General features: G+C 38.5%; 2 protein-coding genes across 2 annotated transcripts; both read left to right on the forward strand.

Annotated features, from left to right (window-relative positions):
• The first annotated feature begins 5,218 nt into the window (after positions 1 to 5,218).
• On the forward strand, positions 5,219 to 25,317 carry LOC108714012 (palmitoyltransferase ZDHHC1). The gene is made up of 10 exons (XM_041590139.1): positions 5,219 to 5,570; positions 8,435 to 8,628; positions 15,695 to 15,796; positions 17,175 to 17,299; positions 19,158 to 19,316; positions 20,015 to 20,136; positions 20,552 to 20,634; positions 22,524 to 22,617; positions 22,930 to 23,041; positions 24,749 to 25,317. Exons 2-10 carry the CDS (start codon positions 8,552 to 8,554, stop codon positions 25,249 to 25,251), a joined length of 1,377 nt encoding a protein of 458 aa, XP_041446073.1. The 5' UTR covers positions 5,219 to 5,570; positions 8,435 to 8,551; the 3' UTR covers positions 25,252 to 25,317.
• Positions 5,481 to 10,956, forward strand: zdhhc1.L (zinc finger DHHC-type containing 1 L homeolog). The gene is made up of 4 exons (NM_001096323.1): positions 5,481 to 5,570; positions 8,435 to 8,628; positions 8,950 to 9,168; positions 10,751 to 10,956. Exons 3-4 carry the CDS (start codon positions 8,950 to 8,952, stop codon positions 10,928 to 10,930), a joined length of 399 nt encoding a protein of 132 aa, NP_001089792.1. The 5' UTR covers positions 5,481 to 5,570; positions 8,435 to 8,628; the 3' UTR covers positions 10,931 to 10,956.
• Positions 25,318 to 26,009: the final 692 nt, after the last annotated feature.

Below are 26,009 nucleotides of genomic sequence, written 5' to 3' on the forward strand. Positions count from 1 at the left end.
TGGAGAGATAGTGTTAAATTTTTGGATCCAATAAGTTTCTCTTTGTAAAAGCATGCGGCAATGGTCACCGCCTCGACGAGGGTTAGGAATGGTATCTATCCCCATAAACCTGAATGTGGGTGGACCATGGCCTTTTTCCAGATAATGTTTGTAAAGCTTGTTGTTTTTCAAATGCTGCACGCATGCTGCAATCCTGTTCAGCTTGAGAAAGGGCACGAAGCTGGCCCGAAACGTCGCAGATGCAATTTTTGTATCAACAGGCCATATATGATGCTTATTTGTGAACTTTTGTAAACTTTTAATACATTTTTTTCACTGATTTTTCAAAATTGAGTGCTGTCTCCTTTTTGTCTGGATACGTTGTATATTTTGTGTGGGAAGGAAACGGAACTTCCCCTTTGAGGCTTTGCACCAACAATCACTTATTAAGCTGATATTGAGCGAGTGCTGCTAAGTGCTTGTATTTTTTAAATATATATGTATATATATATATATATATGTATGTATGTATGTATATATATATGTGTGTGTGTGTATATATATATATATATATATATATATATATATATGTGTGTGTGTGTATATATATATATATATATATATATATATATATATATATATATATATATATATATATATATATATATATATATATATATATATATAAATAATAAAGCAAATGGACCCGCACTCCTTAATAATCGTGAAGAAATAGATGTGCTTTATTCACAATGCATTTCCAACGTTTCGGCCCACATTGGGGCCTTTTTTTTTTTTGTGGGCCGAAACGTTGGAAATGCATTGTGAATAAAGCACATCTATTTCTTCACGATTATTAAGGAGTGCGGGTCCATTTGCTTTATTATATTGGAAGATTTGACCTACGCACCCATTTATGTATCTAAAATCCGGAAAAGTGCGTTCACCTGTTTGGACATGTGTGTGTGTGTTTGTGAGGCGGGCCAGGCAAGCCGGGTGCCCAAGGCAGCCTAGCTGCCAGCTCGCCCCCTCCCTTCCCCCGCATGCACAGTAACGGCGCTGGTGCGCATGCGCAGTATCGTTTGGGGCGCATTGCATACGATAAGTTCCAGGTGAGTCCGGTCTAGGGGTAGGCAGAAGAGGTAGCTGCCCAGCGCCCCCTAATCGTTGCGCCCTAGGCAGCTGCCTCTTTTGCCTACCCCTAGTTCAGGTCCTGATATGTGTGTGTGTGTGTATATATATATATATATTAAAATAAAATAAAAAAAAAAATAATAAAAGAATAGTTGCATGTTTTAAGAAAGAGAGGCTCTTGACCTTCGCCAGGAGAGAGTAACCCCAAAATGTTGATCTTTGTGGTTACACTGGCATAATAAATGGGATGAGGTCTACACCTCTACATTGCAAGTATCCTAGAACGTCGCCATATATCTAGAAGACCCTGAAACATGGTAAGACATTTATTTTCTTTGAAAAAGGGTTTTGGGTGACTCAAAATCTATTTGAACTCATAACTTAGAAGCTCAACAAGGTGGTTAATACATTTAGCAACTTACAATAGTAAAAAGAAAGGTAAAGAACGACCTGAAAAAGAAACGTAGACGAGAAAGGTAATGTGGTAAAGCCAAAACCTTGGTCAACACAGAACATGACCAGGAATATAAGAAGATATGTGTGAAGAAATATAATAAGGTGAGAAGAATATTTAAATGAAAGAGACATATTATATTATAAAATGTATCCTTTCTCAAATACACAAATATGAATGTTTTACCGCACAATTATTAAATGATTTCTAGAAATCTAATTGAGCATTTTTAGGTGCATGTTGTATGTTTGTTAACAGTGCCATTTCAAAGTCTAGTTTAGTTACTATGTACTCTCGCAAGTTGTGTATAAGCATCAGGTTCTCAGCAACAGAAACATTTGACTGGTTTGACTTTTGTAGTCATGGTACTTAGCAGCTCCACCTTCCTACATTTACACTAACTTTATAAGCACAAGGATGAACCAACCCAGCCCAAAATAATGTACTGAACAGCAAGTATATAGCTAATTTATGAATGCAACTGCAAAGTGCTATTTGCAACTTTAGCTTGCTCTGATGAATTACATGGGTTGGGTAGGTTGCCACCTGGCTGGTATTTTACTGGCATGCCAGTGAAAAATGATACTTGATTCCAATGTTATTGACTGAGGAAAATAACAAGAACATGGAAAGTATTTTTCCTATAAAAGGAGGCAGTTTTTATTCCATACCAAGTGCTGGAAAATACTGTGTTCCTCAATTTGTAAGCAACGTAACACCTATCACCTCTTAAACTGGCCATACATACAGAGATCCGCTCGCTTGGCAAAGTTACCAAACACGTGGATCTCTCCCCGATATGCCCACCTTGAGGTAAGTGATATAGGGCTGATCCGATCGTGAGCCCCAGGGCCCAACTATCAGATCGCAATGATGAGAATACGGACGGTCGGATCAAGGACCGCATCAACAAACCTATACGCTTCTCAATCCAATAGGGTATTTAAATTTGCCCGATCGACATCTGGCTTATTTTAGACCAGTAGTGATTTGCAGGTTAGCCCGATACCAGCGGGTTTACCCGCAGCTTTGCTGCACCTTTTGCGGTTCACAGGTGAGTCCTGGTTGAGGAAAAGGTCTGCTTCATCTATAGCTTATAGAGAACCCCTCCCCTTCCCCAGCCGCAATCTTACCTGCGGCGGGGAAGAAGAACGCAAGTCGGCTGGGAGTAGGCGGCCAGGGTGGAAAGTGGGAGGATTGGGCCCCTTTTAAGATTCCCCCGTGCCCGGCACCACTGTTGATAATCTCCCATTGATATTGTCAGATAGGCAATACATGCAGAGATCTTATCATTAGCCAATATAAATATTTTAACTTGTCTGATCGATTGAGCGACCAATAACCATGGTACAAAAAATGTCGGGACACTCCACACATGGTCTGAAAATCGTACAAACCTTAATTTCGTATGATACTATCTTTGCATTTAAGGCCGGCCTAAAGGGGTTGTTCACCATTAAATTAACTTTTAGTATGATGATTTGGTAATTGGTTTTCATTTTTTATTATTTGTGGTTTTTTGTTATTTAGCTTTTTATTCAGCAACAATTTCAGTAATCTGGTTGCTAGGGTCCAAATTACCATAGCGACCTGTATGATTTGAAAACGACACTGTAATATGAATAGGAGAGGCCTAAATAGAACGATGAGTAAAAAACAATAGCAATAACAATAACTATGGAGCCTTACAGAGCATTTGTTTTTATTTGTGGTCAGTGACCCCCATTTGTAAGATGGAAAGAATCAGAAGAAGAAGGCACGTAAATACAAAACTATTAAAAAAAAAAAATGAAGACCCATTGCTTAGAATTAGCAGATTAGCAGGTTTTGAAAGTACAAACTAGCCAAGGTACAGATTTGGGCTACTTTTTCGGTCTTTGGCTGGTTTGTACTTTGTACAAACCAGCAAACGTTTTTTGTTGCCCTAATGTGCTAGGCCTGTGCCTCCAATGAATGTTGAATAATGTAGTTTTTGTTAAACAATTTGCAGACAAGTATAATGTAAGACTACAATACCCAACATGCAATGGGACCGACTTGTGTAGGAGTTACCAGATTTTGGGCTCTGTACCCCAGTCTCCTGTCACTCTTAAACATTCTCGTGTTTTCTCAATTTCAGACAATTTTGGGGCAAAAATCTATTGGCCACCGAAATGTCTAGAGGTTGACATGTTTTACCAATATTTATTGAAATTGTATATGTATTAAGCCTCATGGGGTCCCTATACCTCCTGGGCCCCCCTCTGTAGTTACGCCCCTAGTGACCGGCTATTATGTCCCATTTTACTTCAAAGAAAAATTTGCAAAAAGGCGTATTTTCACATATATTTATTTTTTCCATTTTTTTTTCACTGCATATATTGTGATATTTTTGGGCTACTTTTGGGGTGACTCTTGGCTAGTTTTGTAGCTGATTTTGAAAATTAGACTTGGCAACCTTATAGCAGACTTGCTTTCATCTGGCTCAGCCCCCCCCCCGCATCCTCCTCCATGAGCTTTCCTCGCATTTTACAATACGGTAAAACATTTACATCACTGAACATGTGAGGAGGGAGGAGGATACATAAACACTGTAGGGCAGAATTGTCCATGCAGCCCAGGATGGATATGAATGCTGCCCAGCTTGAAGGAGAGAGAAAAGGAAGAAAAGGGAAAAATAAGAAATAAATGTATGGAAACACAGAGAAAACGAGAGTGAAATAACACTTTGTGCTCTCCAGTCCAGACACATTAACCACCTCAGCCTGCCGTCTTGTTAGGAACAGGCTTACTATGCCAGGTTGTAACAATGCGGTGACCTATGGAGTAGGGAGGATGGGGGACTCTGCCCATTGCCCAGTTAAAAATAATAATATAATAATAATTCTGTTTATTATCCAGGTGTCCCATAATCCAATGTATAGTTTCATCTGGTTATCCAACTGGTATTGTAGTTCTTTTCTTTAATTTTACAAATCAAAAGTGTTTGTGTATTTCATGTGTGGCCCCAGACCATTTTTCTTTTTCCAACGTGGCCCAGAGAAGCCAATAGGTTGGACACCCTAGCTCAGTGATCCCCAACCAGTAGCTCGTGAGCAACTTGTTGCTCCCCAAACCCTTGGATGTTGCTCTCAGTGGCTCTATGTAGGTGATTCCAGTCTTGGAGGCAAGTTTTGGTTGCATAAAAACCAGGTGTACTGCCCAACAGACCCACCTGTAAGCTGCCAGTCAACATAGGGGCTACTAATAGGCAATCACAACCCTTATTTGGCACCGTCCAGGAACATTTTTCATGCCTGTGTTGCTCCCCAAATCTTTTTACATTTGAATGTTGCTAGCTGGTGAAAAAGGGTGGGGACCCCTGGCTGCCCTAGCTTTAGGGGGAATATTGGCAGCACTAGACCCAGGATAGAGCTTGAAGGGGGGCGTGGAGGAGAAAGCAGGCACGACGCATAACTAACAGTAAGACTGAAACAGCAGTGTTGAAAATGTATGAAATTTCAGGTCCTATCTGTTGAAACCAGAAGCTTTCTTCACGCGCGCGAACTAATTTTTACTATATATGCTTGTTTGAGCATGCGCTTTACACACACGCGCGCGCACGTAAACGCCTCCATAATTGGGTTCTGCACATGCGCACAAACCCAATTTTAATATATTCTAGTTAATCTTCCATCGTGCGTATAAATGTAGGCCCGCACTGCTTTGTCTGCCACCTGCGTTCCTCGGATATTATCCCTGAGTCAAACCAATTTATAATGTGTGAAACTAGAGCGCTCACTACAAAAAGAAACAGCCCTCTGTTTACACTGCTAATGATTAGTATCCGACGCTTTAACCCCGCCCCATCTCAAGCTTTTCGACTGGAGGCCCTGAGCACCTATCGTAACCATGGCAACTGACAAGCTACGACGCGAAGCACTTTTTTGATCCTCAGCAGATTCCGTAAGGATCATCCCTTCCCTTCCTCTCTGATTTCTACTCTGCTTCTTAGTTCAGACTGCGCCCGTTGTATATTCATAGCGTAAGTAATATCTAGCCATCATTAAACTTACATAGAGACATATTGATATTGTCTGTTTAGCAGTTCCGTAACGTTCTCTCGAATAGTTGTGGACTGGTGTTAATTTATTTTACCTTTCTCGTATGTGAACTGCAGACAGCGGAATTTAATTACCAGGATAGGAGTTTTATGTTAATAATATTAGATTTGTACAGTTTTACGCAGTAGTGTTCACAGGATATTTAAGTACAGATTTGGGCTGATCTACTAACTGTTGGCAGGAGATAAGTAAATCTATTATGGCGGAATTCTGCCTCATTTAATGCAGTCACTTCGCTTGTATTTGTATACATGATCCATATACAGTTTAGAAGTCATAATAATGTTGTGCAATGCAACACACAGGTCTGCTATTATGTATGCCTTTATAAAATGATTGCTTTTGTGTACAGGTATGGGACCTGTTATCCAGAATGCTCGGGACCAGGGCTTTTCCAGATAACGGATCTTTCCGTAATTTGAATCTTTATCCCTTAAGGGCAAGTCCACACTGGGCGTTTTGGGGAGATTTGGTTGCCTGGCGACTAATCGCCTGTCTTTGCGGCGACCAATCTCCCTAAACGCCTTCCCTGACTCTGCACCGGCTTAAATGAAAAAACGCAGGTGCTAATCACACGCGGCTGTTAGTTTTCCGAAGTTGCCTCACAAGGAAATTTCGGCCGACTTCGGAAAACGAATCGCTGCGCGTGATTAACGCGGCATTTTTACATTTTAGCCGGCGCAGAGTGAGGGAAGGCGTTTGGGGAGATTGGTCGCCGCAAAATCGAGACGATTAGTCGCCAGGCGACCAAATCTCCCCAAAACGCCCAGTGTGGCCTGACCCTAAGTCTACTAGAAAATCATGTAAACAAATAAATCCAGTAAGATGATTTTGCTTCTAATAAAGATTAATTCTATCTTAGTTGGGAGCAAGTGCAAGCTACTGTTTTATAATTACAGACAAAAAGAAAATAATTAAAAAAATTGGGTTTTTGGATTATAATGGAGTCTATGGGAGACTGCCTTTCTGTAATTAGCAGCTTTCTGGATAATGATTTCCGGATAACGGATCCCATACCTGTACAAAAATGTGTGTGTTTCTGTTATAGCCTATTTAATACACAAGATTCATGAATATCTGTAAGTAATATCCTTAGAAATGGTGTAGTTGTGTCATCAATTATAATTGCTGCTCAGTGATGTTATTTCTGCCACATGACTCCCTGAAGCTTGTTTATTATAATAAACAAATTACCATCTTTTGTAAAATATGGAAGTGTCCCTGTGGGCAAGCTCATCTGATTTCACATCAAATACATGTTATAGAATGGCTAATTCCAAGCAACTTTTTTTAATATATATGTTTTTTTAAATATTAACTTTCTTCTTCTAACTCTGTCTAGCTTTCAAATGGGGTTCACAAACCCCTTGTAAAAACAATTACTCTATAAGGCTACATGTTTATTGTTATTACTACTTTTTATTACTCATTTTATTCAGGCCTCTCCTATTCATATTCCAGTCTCATTTAAAGCAATACATGGTTTTGGAACCCTGCATGGTAATTTGAACCCTAGCCAGATTGCTGAAATTGCAAACTGGAGTGTTGCTGATTAAAAAACAAAATAACTCAAAGACACACCAGGAGATGAATCGCTAGCGATAAATTGCTGTTTCTCTGGGCTACTAATCTCCTGCAGTCTCCAGTAAAAAGCTTTCCCATAGGCAATAATGTGAATCGCTGGTGGTAAAACCCATGTGTTGCTCCAGTCTCCCAAAATCGATTGAAGTTTCCTCTTGTGGCGATTTTGGGAGACTGGAGCGACACGTGTTTTACCACCAGCGATTTGTATTATTGCCTATGGAAAAGCTTTTTACTAGAGAGTGCAGGAGATTAGTTGCCCAGAGAAGCAGTAATTTATCGCTAGCGATTAATCTCCTGGTGTGCCCTAAATGTTGTTGACATTTTTGTGTTTGATGTTGATGGTATTCCATGAAGGAATTTGGGGAGGCAGCAGTTATTGTGCTGTGTTTTTTTCTAAGTAATTAATTATACAGTCTACATAGGCCCATTGTTATTTTTGTTTGTTTGTTTTTTTTTTTTGCAATAATGTTTCCATGTATGGACCCTGTAATTACCATCTGTTTAAAATCAGGTACTAAGTATTGGGCCTAGTGACAATGTTAACTAAGGGGAGAACACACAGAGCTACTAGTAGCAGCTATTTGTCACGGCTATAAAATAGACAATAGTGATTAATGGCTTTGCTAAGACACTACATGTGTTTTAGCAGAGGCAAGTCTCAGTATTGTCTGTGGCAGGGTATTTTTTTGGCATTTTGCATTTTGCATTGTGGCTACAAAATACCCTGCCATATCTGCTACTAGTAGCTCTGTGAGTCTTGACCCTAACAGTCAGAGTGCAGAATTGCTGCTAAATAGCCCATCTGGATTTTTATTTAGATCTAAAAGTATCTGTTTAAGATGTATGTGTATCTTATGCTTCCCATTTTTACCATGTAAACTATTAAAGAATTAAAATCCCAAACCAAAAATGGCATGTTTTTTCCTGATTGCAGGATCACCCTGAGAGAGATACAATATCACTATGCTTGCATAAGTAATCCTAGTTAATAAACACAGTTCTGCTGGAAATTTAGTGTATCGTGTCCCTTTAAAACAGGATGCAACTTTTTCTATTGTTTAAAATCCTTTTTCAAATGCATGGAAAATTTGACATTGCAAATGTCCTGTCTTAACAGCAATGGTTGCTTATTATATCACTGTAAAATGAATGTATGTGAATAATTTTCTATCTAACCACCATTGTTGCATTTTATGAACAGCTCATTCCATCAACCGCAAAGAGACATGGGCATTTGGAAAAAGCTACTTTGTATACAGGGTTGGAAGCAAACAACATGAGCTGACTTTCCTGTCAAGGTTCAAGACAAAGTCTTCCTATGCTGAACACATTTAGAAGCCATCTTAAAATACATGAATTATTAGTTCTGGTACTGTCAGATGGGCATTCAAAAAGGTAACTATTATTTAAACACAGGGCATTTACCCAATACAAGGCAGTCTCCAGTGGAATGTAATTCTCCTGCTTTTTCAAATCCAGCAAGAGTTAATGACAGATATTGCAAGACCTATTTTTAAAACTTAATTTAGTGATAATTTGAGAAGTTGCTTTATCTGTCTGACATGAGCTGCAAATTGTGTTTATTAAAGGAACGTTGTATATTCAAAACTACTTTATTATTTCCCCATCACCAGGACAGGATACAATAGCTTAATTTTCTGTGCTTGTAGTGAAGCAGTTTACTATATCTGGCTTATCTGCTTGTTTTACCTTTAGATGTCAGTCTGCAAGAAGCAGTCTGCTATGAATGTGCCCGATAAAGAGAGAGGGGAAGTCATTTCAGATCCACCTCAACATTCAAGAAAAAATGGCTGGAGTTGGCCCCTGCACCTGCTGCAGCTTGTTGCCTGGTCCACTTTTCTCTTCTTTGCTGTTATAGGACTTGGGATCTTGGTCCCTCTTTTACCACAGCATTGGTTGGCAGCTGGTTACATTGTATCCTTTCTCTGTAGTTTGATAATTGATAGGGATGCTCCGAACACTCTTTGGGAATGGATTCAGGCATATACTGAACCAGATCCGAACCCTCAGCAATGCTTGGCCCTAGCATAAACATCCCCCTCCTGTGCAATCAGCCCAAACCATTGATGCACAAGACTAAAAAATATATGAAATACCAGATAAAATAGGCCTGTTTATTTAATGTAATATTGTACTGGGGTGGTAATAAGACAAGAAAAATTAGTTCTTTTTGACCCCCACTACAGATGAAACTTAGAGTAACAGACAATGATTTGTCTTTACTTGATTCACACACTTAGGTCCCAGTGTGGCACTAGACTTATAACCACTTTAGACTAAAGGCAGCCATAAAATGACCAATTTTGTATTGTAGAGTTCTGAATGGATGGTTACCACCCAAAGGATCATACATGATATGGCCACATCTCTATTATTCAGCTTGTTCAGACCAAAAGCCAATAGTATACAAATATAGATCAGGATCACCCTGCCAGAATACACAAACCAAAATAACGTTATCTTCAAGTGTGTGTCCATCTTGAGTTTATAAGATGACTTGAAAAATCTAGAGCTCATCCAAGAAAAGCAAATTTGGTAGTTGCTCTGATTGTAGAGTGATTGAATTTAAATTAAATGCAGGCAGTACAGCTTTTTTTTTTTTACTGTCACCATCTTTTCACATGATCTGGTAACTGTAACTTAGACATCTGATTCTTCAACCCAGTGGTAAGTGTAAATAGAAGTGTATTTGCTTTATACACGTTTACTCATGTATTAGCCACAGTGACAAACCAACCCCTTGGTTCTCATATGAGTCAAATTAGTAATATGCTAGGCAATAAGAGAGTAAACAATTTTACTATAGCATGGAAATGAACCACCCCCTCTAACTTAAAGGAACAGTAACATAAAAAAATAAGTGTTTTAAAGTAATAAAAACATAATGCAGTGTTGCTCTGCACTGTGTTTGCTTCAGAAACACTACTATTGTTTATATTGTTTATATAAATAAGATTCTGTGTAGCAATGGGGGCAGCCATTTAAAGGAGGAAACCATACGGTTATACAGAAGACAGCAGATAAGCTCTGTAGAATATAATGTTGTTATCCACTATTTAACCTGTGCCATATAGTCTTTTTTTAATATCTGCCATTACTATACAGCAGCTTGTTTATATAAACTATAGTAGTGTTTCTGAAGCAAACAGATCAGTTTTACCAGTGCAGGGCAACAGTACATGATATTTTCATTACTTTAAAACAGTTTAAATTTTTGGTGTTACTGTTCCTTTAAAAAGAGTGGAGTTGGAGTTGATGTCGGTGGTACCATAAACTGAGGAGTCGAAGGATTTGTACATACTCCACAGCCCTGCAAAATTTTGTTTTTCGCACCAAAATCTACCCTGTGCTTTCAGAATACAAGAGGGGCAGCGAGTATCTTCCAATGAACATATTAAGAAGCCCTTTGTTCTCAAGGTCACGTTTTTATTTTTCTTTCAAAGTCATTTTATAGAATCTGACAAAACAAAGTTTATCCTTAATTACTGTCACTCAGTGTACTGGAGTCATGTTTACTTTCCACTGTGTTGTCCACTTTCTGGCTGTTACCATTGATCCTGCTGATGACAATGTGCAGGCCAAAGGTTCTCTTGGGCCTCTACCAGCATTTGATCGCAACAAGCACACTCATGTAATTGAAAACATGCATTGTTATATCTGTGAGGTGGATGTGTAAGTAAAAGATGACCCTTCATGTTGTAATATTTTAAAGAATCATTCAGGCCACATGGGATTGCCATTGGAAGGATTTACTCTAAGGTTACATGAGAGCACTCACTGCCTTATTTTGACAAGGTCCCTTAACATTTATAGATATTTGGAAAAATAAACTATTAAAGGAGAAGGAAAGTCATCCTGCACTTTGGATGCCAAATGTTAGGCAACCCCAATGATTGGAAAACCCCAGTGATTGTATTTACTTACGTGAAACACCGGGCCAGTGCATAAAAATGCACCGGCCCAGGGTTATACCATTGAGCACCATGGAGCGATCCTCTTCCGGCTTCTTCTTGCTTCAAATTTCCCAGGGGCAAACGCATGCAAAGAGAAGCGCTCTGTGGTGCTCACTGGTATAACCTAGGGCCGGGCAGTTTTCTGCTGATAGGAGCCTGGGGTTTCAGGTAAGTAAATACAATCGCTTCGGGTGCCTAACATTTTTATTATTGAAGGTTATTTAGCTTTTTATTCAGCAGCTTTTCAATTTGCATCTTAACCAATCTGGTAACTAGGGTCCAAAAAACCTTAACAACCATGTATTGATTTAAATAAGCAACTGGAATATGAATAGGAGAGGGCCTGAATAGAAGGATCAGTAATAAAAAATAACAATACATTTGTAGCCTTACAGAGCATTTATATTTTAGAAGGGAGTCAGTGACGCCCATTTGAAGGCTGCAAAGATTTAGAAGAAAAAGGCAAATAAATATAAAAAATAAATAAAGAAAAACAGTTGAAAAGTTTCTTAGAATTGACCATTCATTAACATAACATAAAAAGTGGTGAACCACCCCTTTAACCCTGGGTTCATCAAGCATTTAATGCACCAGCATATTTATCTTGCTGAAGGCTGGCTTCATTGTGCTCTATAAAATCATTTATCTTCTTGAACTAATTTGGATTAGCACTATATCAAAATATCAAATAAACTGCAAAAATACATTGCTAGAATAAGGAATGAAGCATTGTGTTCTTGACAAGCAGTTTTTATCTCTTGAAATATTGAGCAAGTAAAACAAAGCACACAGACGTGGTGTTCATTAATGTTGACAGTGGCAGTGCAGTGGTTATCATTGTGTTAAATATTTTGTTTTAGAGGATAGACACCAGGAACTCCATCAAAGCATCTACAAAAATCCTAGTTTTCCTCAGTTATGCATTGCTTTATAAAGTACATAACGTGAAATACTGCAAATAAAGGTGGCAGCAGAAAGTATGTAAGGTGACGTTGCCACACAACTCTGTGACAACAGAAACAAATACAATCTTTGGTGAATACTGGGCGTTATAGATCAGGGCTGTCCAACTGGTGGCCCGCGGGCCACATGTGTGTCTGCTTGCCATATGTAAATTTTAAAAGGTATCACTACAGAGATTAACTGGCCCCTGCATTGTTTAAACCTCAAATTCAGACTCCAATCCCCTGTAATGTTCACACCTGTGATCCCCCTGTATTTTTCACACTTGTGACACCTCTATTGTTTATATCAGGGGTGTCCAAACTACGGCCCGCGGGCCAAATGCGGCCCGATATCCATTTTTAATTGGCCCGCAGCGTGCAGAAATCCCTCCCCCCTCTCAGCATCCATAAAAAAAAAGTTTCCTACCACGGCGTCATTGAGGGGCGGAACCTACAGTGCTTCACAGAAGCTACAGAAGCTTGTCCTATACTCCGCCCTCCCCTCCCCGTGACTGGAGTTTAGTGTAGTGCGGGGAGGGAGGGGGAGCCAGTAAACAAACTGAAAGCATGGCTCCAACTGCTGCCTAACCTGGCCTGGATTTCCTGCATGATCTCATGAACTGTGAGTAAAACTGTTCGGTGCTTGGCTTGGGGGGAGGGGTGGATTTAGTGAGGCTGCAGTCGGGCAAGGGAGTCAGTTACAGATCGAGTGTGTGAGTTACTGTGTGTGTGTCTATCTGTATGTGTGCCTATCTGTATGTGTGCCACTGTGTGTGTGTGTGTCATTGTATGTGTGTGTGTGTGTGTATATCTGTCTGTATGTGTTTCACTGTGTGTGTGTGTGTGTGTGTGTGTGTGTGTGTGTCACTGTATGTTTGTGTGCCTCACTGTCTGTGTGTGTGTCTGTCTGTATGTGTCACTGTGTGTGTGTGTATGTCATTGTGTGTGTGTGTGTGTGTGTGTCTGTCTGTATGTGTGTGTGTGTTACTATATGTATGTGTTTCACTGTGTGTGTGTGTGTCACTGTGTGTGTGTGTGTGTGTGTCACTGTATGTGTGTGTGTGTATCTGTCTGTATGTGTGTGTGTCTGTGTGTGTGTGTTACTATATGTATGTGTTTCACTGTGTGTGTGTCACTGTATGTGTGTGTGTGTGTGTGTGTATCTGTATGTGTGTCACTGTGTGTGTGTGTATCTGTCTGTGTGTTTGTATGTGTGTGTTACTTATTTAAAATTTGTAAAATGAACATGGTAATCAGGGGGTGTGGCCACAAAATGGGCGTGTCCACAGTGAGTGGCCCGGCTGTTTGTATATTTTACCGCATATGGCCCTTGGTGAAAAAAGTTTGGACACCCCTGGTTTATATCCTAAAACCCTGTACTGTTCACACCTGAGACCCAGACTGAAACCGCCCACATTGTTTACCTGTTCACACCTTATTCAAAATGCTATATACAGCACTGTGTCACTGTATGTAGTACATCTTTGAATGATAGGTTTCCCTGTCTCCTGCTCTGTTCTGCCTTCCCTCCCTGTGTGTGCCATTCTCTGCTTACTCAGTGCTGTTTGGGTGTGCCATTCTCAGTTTGCCCAGTGCTGCTTGTGTGTGCCATTCTCTGCTTGCCCAATGCTGCTTGGGTGTGCCATTCTCTGCTTGCCCAGTGCTGCTTGTGTGTGCCATTCTCTGCTTGCCCAGTGCTGCTTCGGTGTGCCATTCTCTGCTTGCCCAGTGCTGCTTCGGTGTGCCATTCTCTGCTTGCCCTATGCTACCTGTGGAATGTAAGCCTGTTAGGGGTTTGTTCTTGGGGTTTGTTAGCATTTGGAAATTGTTGTTAAAGGGCATGTAAAGGCAAAAAAATAAAATCCAATTTTTAATGAAAAAGAAACCTATCTCCAATATACTTTAATTAAAAAATGTGTACTGTTTTTATAAGAAACCTGATTGTATGCAGTGAAATTCTCCCTTCATTTACTGCTGTGGATAGGAATTTTCAGATGGTCCCTAACTGCTGAGCAGGGAAACAATCATACTTATGAACAGCAGGGGGAGCCCCCACCTTACTTTCCAGCCATACAGAACTAAAGCAGCTTTGTTTATGACGATCCCTAAGCAGCCCAGACCACACTGAACATGTACACAGCCTAGTCTTGGAAAGATGTGTAACAAAGTTTCAAGATGATGACCCCCTGTAGCCAACTTTGAAAGCATATATGAAAGCAAAATTATTTGTTTGATTAGGCTTGTGGTGCAGTAAGTTCATGTTTATATTTAGTATACAAAATACAGCATTTCTAGCCTTATTCTATTTTAGACTTTACATGCCCTTTAAGGGCCCTGAAGGTGTTTAATCATGTGTTGGGGGGTTGTTGTATTATCCACAGGGGAGGATGAGGCATATGGATTTAAGGGTATGTTTTGTTTCAATTTTTCACAAATGAGTGATGAGGGATTTACCTGCAGTGCGCAGCAACCATTTGGTTTTTTGGTGTGCTACCACCGTAAATGTGGATATGATCTTAAAAGTTCTTGTGGTAATATGGGTGTGGTTTACAGTTGGTGTGGTTTAAAAGGGGGAGTGGTCAACACTGACTTCCATTATCGGTCCTCCACCACATAGGCCAGTAAAATTTTGGCCCTTGGTACCACAGAAGTTGGACAGCACTGTTATAGATAATTAGAAAAACACACGCAAACAGTATATGATGAAATAAAAAGTTTACTAATGGACTATAAATATTTTTCAACTTTAGTCATCATGGAATTGCAGGCTTTGCCATAACAATGCATTTTTCAAGGTCTTTGCTTTGCAGCCTGATCCCCTCTAATTTATTGGCATTAGTTCTTTATTAATGAATAGGAATAGTTACCTTAAGAAAAATTGGTATCAGAATCTGTATTTCCCTATGATGTGCATGCTATTGTTCATGCTATATTTTAAATAAGAGAAAAGGTTGTTCTAACTGGCATGTTGGAAGCCACTATTCTGTGTTCCTCTTATAGTTAAAGGAACAGTAACACCAAAAAATTTAAGTGTTTTAAAGTAATGAAAATATCATGTACTGTTGCCCTGCACTGGTAAAACTGATCTGTTTGCTTCAGAAACTCTACTATAGTTCATATAAACAAGCTGCTGTGGAGCAATGGCGGCAATTGAAAAACGGCTATATGGCACAGGATAACTAATGGATAACAGATAACACCATTAGACAGATAGAGCTTATCTGCTATCTACTGTGTAACCTGAGCCTTTTCTCCTTTGAATGGCTGCCCCCATTGCTACACAGCAGCTTATTTATATAAACAATAGTAGTGTTTCTTAAGCAAACACAGCGGTTTTACCAGTGCAGGGCAACACTGCATTATATTTTCATTACTTTAAACCACTTTTATTTTTTGACGTTACTGTTCCTTTAATCACTGGGACATGTAGCCACTGTTGAAGCACGTACTAATGCCAAAACCTGCAATGGAAACTGGGAATTATTGTCAAGTAATGTGAAAAACATCATGGCCAGGCTCACTGGTAAAATTGTTTTATTTCAGGGGTCTTAAGTCAAAACACTGCAGTATATGTAATAAATGCGTCAGCAATTTTGATCACCACTGCAAATGGCTGAATAACTGCGTGGGAGGAAAAAACTACTGGTAAGAAAAGGGGATATTTGTTTGTAAATAATCTGTGCAAAATGCAGGTAGAAACTAAAAAAAGGTCAGATGAAATCAAACATGACTCATCATTGGCAAAACAGGAGAAAGGCATGTTTCTTTAAATGCAGAAAATAAATCCTTTAAATAACTTACACTATTAAAAATATCTGTAAAGGAATTGTTCAGTATAAAAATAAAAACTGGGTTAATAGATAGGCTGTGCAAAATAAAACAAAATAATCAATATGGTTAGTTAGCCAAAAATGTAATCTATAAAGGCTGGAGTGACTGGATGTCTAACACAATTGCCAGAACACTACTGCCTACTTTGCAGCTCTTTTTTTTCCCACTGGTTGCCAGGCAATAACCAATCAATGACTTTATGACTTTAACTGTTTGCTTTTGAATCTGAACTGCATGCTGAGGATCAATTGCAAACTCACTGTACAGTTATGTCCCATTGGTCCCCTTAAAGAGAACTAAACCTCTCGCAATGTTAAGTCCCCACTGGCCCACCTCCCTGCCTCCTCTTTGCACAGTCTTACCCCAGAAATCTGTCCCCTCGTGAAATAGTGACCGCACATGCGCAGTGGAGCGCACGGGCGCCATCTTCTTTTCTATGGTAATCTTTGTGAAGTGAGTAGCGCAATGGTGCATGCCCAGTTGGAGCAATCTTCTGGTTTGCGACAACTGCGCATGCGCTGAAAAAGTTGGAAAATGCCAATGGGGAGTAAGAAGGCACAAAGATTACCGAAGAGAAGAAGATGGCGCCCATGAGCTTCGCTAGGCTCAGTCTGCATGTGCAGTCACTATTTCAAGAGGGGACAGAATTCTGGGGTAAGGGGGGGGGGTGGTTTGGGTCTTCTTTAAAGTCACTGACTGATTCAGAGTGAGAGAAGCAGGAAGGTGGGCTCTGTTCTGTTCGACATCCAGTCATTCCAGCCTTTATAGATTACATTTTTGGCTAACTGACTATATTAGAAATATTTTTTTATTTTGCACATACTATCCATTTACCCAGTGTTTATTTTTACATTGGACTGTTCCTTTAAAATTAGGTACAGACTATTTTTTACAGAGAATCCTTTTCTCTTTGCATATATTTAGTTATAGACATAAGTGGGAGCTGCCATGTTGCTTGCCCACAATGAAGCATTGTTCATAGACTAACTTCTTTTTATGACTACTAATGAAGGAACGCTAGTTTATGGAGAATCGAGTTTACTTTATTTTACAGAAGCAATACAGCAGTATATTCTGTTGATTATTTAATGTTCAGAAACTTTGCCTATTTATGTACTGGTACATAATGCTTGATTAAAGATCATACTTGCATAACTGAAAAGTTAATATATGTTCTTTTGTGCCGTTCTAGGCTGTTTTTCAATTGTCTGATTTCTGCGTTTTTGGGCACATTTCTGCTCAGTACAATATCAACATATGTGTTTGTTGAATACTTTGTTGATCCAGCCATGTTAAGAACCAGCAAGCAGTTTGAAGGTGTGTCTCTCTTTGGTTATTACTTACAAATTACCTAGGGGGTAGTGTTTACAATACAAGAGTTGGGACACAGATTGTGTAATACCAGAAGAAGGATCCATGTGGTCCGAAACATGTAGTGTTTTCTACATCTACAAATAAATGTAAAACTTAATTGCATTGACTTAACTCTCCAGTGGATCTTATTTCATATAAACTATACTAGTCTTTCTGAAGCAAACACACAGCTTTTAACAGTGCAAAGCAACAGTACATTATATTTAATTGCTTTGATACACTTTCAGTTTTTGGTGTTACTGTTACTAATGTAATTTCCATGTTGACTTATAGTACACCACATATAAGGCATTAAGCTCAAAAATATAAATGGCCTTTGGTAATTCTAAAACAAAATCAAGGTTAAACTACATAAACCTAAAACAACTTACATATTAATTGAACCTGGCATATAGCTGTATAATAGTGGTTAAATACAATCCAAAATTAGCTGAAGTATTGTTCTTAGGAACAGAAATGCTTCTGCTATATGCTCCTTCATAGAAGCTCTTAAATCTGATTTCATTATATTCAGTGCTTGTATTTAAAGTTAGTAATCAGTCGATAAATTTTTCAGATACCCAAACTTGTTGTGGCGCTGAAATCCCCCGCGTCTGTCTACACCCATGCGGAAACATGCTTCCAGGTGCAGGCAGAAGCAGAAGAACAGCTTTCATTCAGAGAAAAAAACTTGGCTCCCTACAGGATCAAATGGTTTTCTGCTTTAGGCAGATGTCACTTGTGGCACTTTGTCGCATGCACTCCCTGCACAAAACCAAAACATTCATATCTCTTAAAGGGGTTGCTCACCTTTCAAACACTTTTTTCAGCTTCGTTGTTTTCAGCAACGGAGCTAAAAAAAAAATTTGTATTTTCTATCTTTTATTGTTTTTTAGAAATCGAAGTTTAAAGATTAAGGGGCCGATTCACTAAGGGTCGAATATCAAGGGTTAATTAACCCTCGATATTCGACTCGGAATTAAAATCCTTCGACATAGAAGTCGAAGGATTTAGCGCAGATAGTACGATTCGATTCGAAGGATTTAAATCCAACGATTCGAAGGATTTAAATACAACGATCGAAGGAATATCCTTGATCAAAAAAACGTAGGAAAGCCTATGGGGACCTTCCCTAACATTGAGTTGGGTAGGTTTTAGATGGCGAACTAGGGGGTCGAAGTTTTTTTTAAAGAGACAGTACTTCGATTATCGAATGGTCGAATAGTCAAACGATTTTTAGTTCGAATCCTTCGATTCAAAGTCGTAGTCGAAGGTCGAAGTAGCCCAAAAAACACTTCGAAATTCGAAGTTGTTTTACTTCGAATCCTTCACTCGAAGTTAGTGAATCGGCCCCTAATATTCCTGTGTGTGGTGTTTTAGTCTGCGAGCTTGGTAATACTGAATGCTGAATTGAATTGTTACAATTTGCCCCATTAGTTGAAAAAAAAATAAAACAAAATTTAAGTTTAAACTTCAATATTAGAAAAATGGTCACAAATAAATAATAGAAAGTAACCGAAGAAAGTCTTTATTTCTGTTGAACTATCTGAAAACAACTGTTGGAAGGTGAACAACCCCTTTAACTTTGCAAAAGTGCCCCATAGCACATTTTCGTTTTCTTAAGCAATAATACACTGTTAGCATAGAGCAATTTCCACATGATTTAGTGTGGCCAACATAATACTCTGTGTGCCATTGCCCTTAGACAAGATAAGCTGGATTAGCTGCCAGCATCAGGAACTATCAGTAGTTGACTACTTACATTTCATTTATGTTTTGTTTTGCATGGCTTATATTACTTTATTATGTTTGTGTTTTTCAGCAATACAGAACCTCTCCGATGTCTGGTTTGTTTTCCTTCCCTCTGCCCCAGTGGAGACAAAAGCCCCTGCAATACTGGCCTTAGCAGCAATTGTTTCTGTCATGGGACTCATCACAATATTGCTGATTGGACAACTGCTTTGCTTTCATGTTTACCTTTGTAAGTATCATAGGGTCTGACCAAGTAATGTTAAGCAAATGAAAATGTCAACCTGTTATATACAGTCATTAGGAGGTTATCTTATCAGCTTAGTTTATTAAATGCAATTTATATTTACATAAATGATCTATTTATTATACCTGTACCAAGTACTACTCTGTGCCCACCATTGTAGCAGCACTATATTGTATGCACAGAGTTTTGCATGTAGAGAACATTTCCTAAGGACTTTCATGCAACTCAGAGTTTTTGACTCCCATTCTTCATAATGATACGCATATCATATATTTTGAGACAATGTAGGGTTTATTCTGAGACTGTTATTATTATTATTATTACTTTTCTTTAGTTTCAGATCCTCTTCTACTCATTTTAGACTATCATTTAGACATGTTCCTGGTTGCTAGGGACACCAGGGGCAACTAAAAACTTAATTGCTAAACTTAAATAAGTTAAATACTTTAAAACCTCCAAATGGTAATTAATTGTAATGTATGCTTAACTTTATGTATAATAATGGCAGATCAATCAAGGACACATCTAGTTTTCATATACAATACTGTACTGGTAATTTAAGGAGCAGACCTCAGTGTGCATTTGTGGATTTTACTGTTTTCTACTGGTGAACAGACATGTTTAGTAATTATCAAGCTATAGTTTATTACCAGTGTGTTTACTGTTTACTTTTCCTCCCTCAGTGTGGAACAAACTCAGCACTTATGAGTATATAATGCACCAGCGTCAGAAGCAAGAAATTAAATCAAACAGTCTGCACCAAGAAGATGGCGAGAAGTCTTCAGCAGGCCGTCCTCCGATGCAGGTGAGAAGAATAACTGAAATTGTGTGTTAATATGCAAAAATAACTAGCAGCAGTTGGTTCTAACACATCTGCCAGAAAAATATATAGGATCTAACTGTCAGTGGAAAGCTGACATCCAACTTTTGCAAGAAGACTGAATGCAGAGAGTGAAGATGTGAATATAAACTTGATTATTTTAGAAACAGCACAGAATTTTTTATCGATTATATATAGAATTTTTTTTTTATTGCAGTATGATTTAGTTTATATTAAATTTTCATTCTCACAATAGTTGCCCTTAGAAAAACATGTACTGCAACCTTCCTACTCCTGGTTATTAATATCTAGCTACCGGTCCATACTTGTCTTTTTAGCCAAACAATATATGTGCTGTGTATAGTTGAACTATTTTCCAAATTTTTTGTTTTATTATTAGGAGGAGAGCTTTGGAGGAAGTCTTATTTATACAAACCCAGATGTTCAGATAGAAGGTCCTTCATCTGGATCATTGAAGAAAGAGTGAGTAAACCTCTCAGAAGTGGCTTGAGTGTTGCCTTAAAGGAGAACTAAAGCTTAAAGGGATTTTTTTCAAAATGAATCAGTTAATAGTGCTGCTCCAGCAGAATTCTGCACTGGAATCCATTTCTCAAAAGAGCAAACAGATTTTTTTTTATATTCAATTTTGAAATCTGACATGGGACTAGACATATTGTCAATTTCCCAGCTGCCCCAAGTCATGTGACTTGTGCTCTGATAAACTTCAATCACTCTTTACTGCTGTACTGCAAGTTGGAGTGATATCACCCCCTTCCCTTTTCCCCCCCAACAGCCAAACAAAAGAACAATGGGAAGGTAACCAGAAAACAGCTCCCTAACACAAGATAACAGCTGCCTGGTAGATCTAAGAACAGCACTCAATAGTAAAAACCCATGTCCCACTGAGACACATTCAGTTACATTGAGAAGGAAAAACAGCAGCCTGCCAGAAAGCATATCTCTCCTAAAGTGCAGGCACAAGTCACATGACCAGGGGCAGCTGGGAAATTGACAAAATGTCTAGCCACATGTCAGATTTCAAAATTGAATATAAAAAAAATCTTTTTGCTCTTTTGAGAAATGGATTTCAGTGCAGAATTCTGCTGGAGTAGCACTATTAACTGATGCGTTTTGAAAAAAACATGTTTTCCGATGACAGTATCCCTTTAACTAAAGAAGTAGGCTAGAAATGTTGTACTTTATGTTTTGGGCTTCTGTACCAGCCCAAGGCAACCACAGCCCTTTAGCAGTAAATATCTGTGCCTCCACAGATGCCCCAGTAGCTCCCCATCTTCTTCTCTGCTGATTCACTGCACATGCTCTGTGCTGCTGTCACTTACTGAGTTTAGGGACCGACTCACAATATACAGTAAGGAATGTCTTAATATAAGGCTGATTAATAATTAATACAGATAATTACTACATGGCAGCACAGAAACCAGTGCAACTAACATCAGAATTTAATTATGCATCAGTTTATATTACAGACAAACCTCATTTTCTGCTTGATAATTAATTTGAGTGTCAGAAACTTTCCAAGATGGTGACCCCCTGTGACAAGTTTGAAGTCCTGGATCATTGCTGCTATTGAGAAGCTGAAACTTTAGGCTGGTGTAATACGTTGTAATACGTTTAATATATAAAATATGGCATTTATATCCATATTCATTTTTAGGGTTTAGTTCTCCTATAAACTTACACAGCTAATAGCAATGGCTGCTTACCTTTTACACACCTCACAGGAAAGTGAAATCCGCATTAGGTGATAATATATTTGTGTTCTCAATGCCCTTGTGCATTTTGCATTGCCTATCATTGAACAAACTGCTTTTGTTTTTGGGTAAGAGTGATAGTGTCTTTTTTTTTTTTTATCAACTTAGCAGAACGATAGATTACTAGAGCCATATAAAGAACACTGTTTGTCCTTCTATCCTTTTAACTTGCAAATTGCACCAATATTATGAATGGGTTTCTTTAGTAACTTCACAGTATACTTTCAGTTGATGAAAGTTTCTGCAGAAGTTCTTGGTAAGGAACAAAGTTAAAATATATTATTTATTTTTGCATTAACAGAAATTGCTGATAAAAGAGCAGTCTTACCTGAGTCAGTTTCTCATTCAAGTTTTTTCCCCATATTATGGGTCTAAAAGAATAAAATCCATTTTAACTAAAGATGCTGCTTTGCTTTGTTTACACTACTGTAAATTCCCTAGTGATGTTTTAAGTCAGTGAGACCTGGGTTATTACTATGATCTGCATGTGAGCTATGTTGAGCAAATCTTGTGGATAACACCATCCAAATATTTTGTTGTAATGTGTCCTATGAGTTTTGTGTTCAAGCATTTCACTTTCCTCTTCGTGATTATATTCAGTTGCCCAATGCTGACCAGTGATGACAATAATGCAGATGGGGACATTGAGTCAAACACACAACCATCATTAAGTGTGGAGAAGAAGCCAAGAAAGGTAGTATTCAAAAAGAATATGCCTTACATATTTTTTTAAATAGAAAGTAAAATGAGACTGTTACATGGGCATGTTTTTGGTATAATCTTGCCTGCAAACTTAACTTATGTTACATTTTTCATCCACTATACTGAAAAAATATAGCACTAATCTTTAGGAAGTCTGTGACTATTCATGGAGTTATTTGTTTATATCAGCCAAAGTTACCCTGCTCCTGTAACCAACAGATATCAGTCAGATGTATGTAATTCTCAAGAATTATTTTTTTTTTGATTGCAGCAAATATAACATGAGTATTTTTCTTGCCAACAGAAGAAGAAAAAGAAAAGAAAAAAATCTAATAAAGTTACACCAGAAGCTGCCAAATGCCATTCTGTGGATGGCCATAGTCCACGCGTGCTTCTACCACCACCACCCTGTTCAGGTAATGTTTACAAAGAACTGCTAACCATTACCAACTTTTCTTCATTTTATACATGCTCTGTTCTAGCTCCCTCCAACTTGGTGCTTACTATAGTATCTGATTGCTAAATTCAGTGACCCTGGCAAATCCAGGTTTTTGATAGACTATACATGAAAAATTTAATTATAAGCGATGTTCTCTCTAAATTATTCATGCAAGTAATTTAGTATTTATTTGAACCCAACCATATCACACAGCTCTTTAAAAGTGTGCATGACTGATAACTTTTTTTTCCATATGGCCAAAGGACATTAAAGGGAACAATAAATAAGTAGTTGCCTGTACAAAGCAAAGTAAAGCAGTAGGCATAAGGAGTTAAGTCATGACATACCTTTGATACATATTTTGAAAGTGATAAATTTACATTGAAGTGTAAACTGTAAGAGCAAAATAAGCAATCTACCTTTTTGTGCAATTCATTATTTTGCTTGACCTTTGACATAAAGATGCAAATAATGCTACCAGTACCTGTTAAATTAGTGTGCTGTAGCCCATTTGTGTCAAATAAAAGTCACACATACATGATTATAATAGTCAGTCCTATAGTTCCAGTGATATTAACACAGTAAATAACCTCAAATATAACTCTTATTGGTCTTTAGGTAAGGACTTCCTGGCTTTCCTTTTGTCTGCTTCTGTCTAAAGTATTATACATATGCCCATGTGTTGTAGGAAATCCACATTCCCAGGTCTTATCTTGGTCAAAAAGATGAAATTAATTCAAAGGCAACATTTCGGCTGTTACACCAGCCTTTCGAAAGGTGCAACCAGGTGCATTGCTTCTGACATTCTTTTGCATTATTTAAGGGGAACTCCGGGTTCTGGCAAAAATCTCCCAAACTCCTATTTACATTAGAACAACCTTTGCTCAGTAGGAATACATTCTTTTTTTTTACCTTTTTTAGTCAATTTTGTTCCAAATTCCTTCCTAAGGGTTACTTAGCCCTTATCCCCTCCATCTTCTCCGACTCCTGTTATAGACCTCTGAAGTGTACAGTAGTCGGCATCACAAATCTTGACGTCATCACGCTCAGGAGAAAGCAGAACCTTAACCCCTGATAACCTCCTTTCTTCCCACCCCTCAGTGTGCTTTCAGAGATCCTTGGGCAGTGAGATTTGTTAAGGTAAGGGGCAAGGGTGTTTTAACCTTTTCCTCTTTTGTTTTTATTGCCCCCTTTATGTGCAGGAAGGGGGGGGGAGAGCAGGCTACAAAGAAAACACTGTGGTAATCATTGTCCTGGAGACTAATAAGCGATAAGGAGAGGCATTATGGGGAATGTAGTTTTTGGTAATTTGAAATTTGTAATTTGAAAAAGTAGTGGTGATGTCAGAAGCAGGTTTAACACACCTACATTGGAAACCTTTTGAAAATAAACAGATTAATGCTGCTAGTTTTCTGCAGCAGAAAATAAGTAAAAGCATATTCAAAGATTAAGAGGTGGGGATTTTTGGATGCTTAATATTATTACATATATATTACATATTAAGGCTCTCTCTATTGAAGATTTTTATCATAAACCAGGAGTTCCCCTTTAAGTATTTTACAAAGCAATCTGTTGTGTGTCCCCTATAGAAGAAAAATACAGTTTATCAGGAGCAAGTAAAACATTTTTCTGTATGTCTTTGTAAGTTCCCATGGCTAATCTTCAGGCATCTTCTGTTTTCCAGATCATCCTGTACCTCTTTCACCCTCCACTTTGGCAGTACCCCCTTTCTCATCCCGTTTATTACCTGTCTTGGCTCCCATCAATGGCCATCTGATCCAAGCTGCTGGTCCACCTGCAGAATACCACTCTGACTCCGCAGAGTCAATGGAGGAAATTCCTGTGGCACAAACTCATCTTGGAAGCTCTTCCATGAGTGAAAATCTCTTTTACAGCCAGCGAAATCCAAAAGAGTTGGTCGTTACATTTGAGCAGAGGCAAAGCTACCTGTTGCCACACACTATGCAGCAGAAGTTTGAACTCCGTCCTAAAGTTCCCTCAATTTTTGTAAGTGAGAGCAGTGGAGCACCTTTGGCCAATGGACTTCAGGCAGAACCCAAAAAGCAGAGCAATCATTCTGTGCGGTACAACAAAATGTGGGTGGCAAAAGGTAAAGAAGGGGAGCAGGTTCTCTCCATGTCTAATGCAGAATATTTAACTATCATTAATGGAAACACATTAGCCTAATCTTTTTTTTATTAAAACATAATCTAACATATCCTTTATTCTTAATAAAATACTTTTTATACTGAACCTTCTAGAATACTGTTTTCAATATTTTGTGGGCCCAGTGCAGACATATGATAATGGTTGTTGTAGCCCAATTTATGATTAAGCTGCAGTTACTGGAATGATAACAATATAGTGAATAAAGTACCCCCTCTTGTAAATTATAAGGATATTATAAGTTACCGAGGAGTTTCATGACCATATAAAAACACGAGGCCGAAGGCCGAGTGTTTTTATACAGGTCATGGAACTCCAAGGTAACTTCTAATATCCTCATATTTTGCAACTGGGGGTACTTTATTTATTATAATACACAAATTTCAATGAGTCATGTGACAGAAATGACATCAGAACTCACTGTTTATAACTGATGACATCAGAACTCGCCGTTTATAAGGATATAATTTACAGGATATTCATGGCTTTTGTGTATTATATAGTGAATAGAGTACCCCCTATTGTAAAATATGTTACCAAGGAGTTCCATGACCATATAAAAGCACGAGACCGAAGGCTTTATACTGGTAAAGAACAGGGCGGTCAGTGCAAGAAACACCTGTAGCTAGGAGTGTGTTTACTAACACTGGAGATAAATATCACTGGTGATGTTTCCCATAGCAACTACTATGTATTTGTAGTTAGTGATAGGATTCATCTCCTATGTTGGTTAACACACCCCTTAATGTCAACCATAGGCTATGCAGATATGAAGTAAG

This window comes from Xenopus laevis, chromosome 4L (assembly GCF_017654675.1).
Source record: "Xenopus laevis strain J_2021 chromosome 4L, Xenopus_laevis_v10.1, whole genome shotgun sequence".
NCBI classification, from domain to species: Eukaryota; Metazoa; Chordata; class Amphibia; order Anura; family Pipidae; genus Xenopus; species Xenopus laevis.

Bases quoted from the DNA above. Each gene is read 5' to 3' on its own strand.
- LOC108714012 (XM_041590139.1), top strand. From the start codon at position 8,552: ATGCTGAACACATTTAGAAGCCATCTTAAAATACATGAATTATTAGTT. The intron at 15,797-17,174 runs GTAAGAAAAGGG...GTGCCGTTCTAG, and splicing joins GTGGGAGGAAAAAACTACTG to GCTGTTTTTCAATTGTCTGA. The intron at 20,635-22,523 runs GTGAGTAAACCT...GATTATATTCAG, and splicing joins TCTGGATCATTGAAGAAAGA to TTGCCCAATGCTGACCAGTG.
- zdhhc1.L (NM_001096323.1), top strand. From the start codon at position 8,950: ATGTCAGTCTGCAAGAAGCAGTCTGCTATGAATGTGCCCGATAAAGAG. The intron at 9,169-10,750 runs GTATCCTTTCTC...ACTGTCACTCAG, and splicing joins GGTTGGCAGCTGGTTACATT to TGTACTGGAGTCATGTTTAC.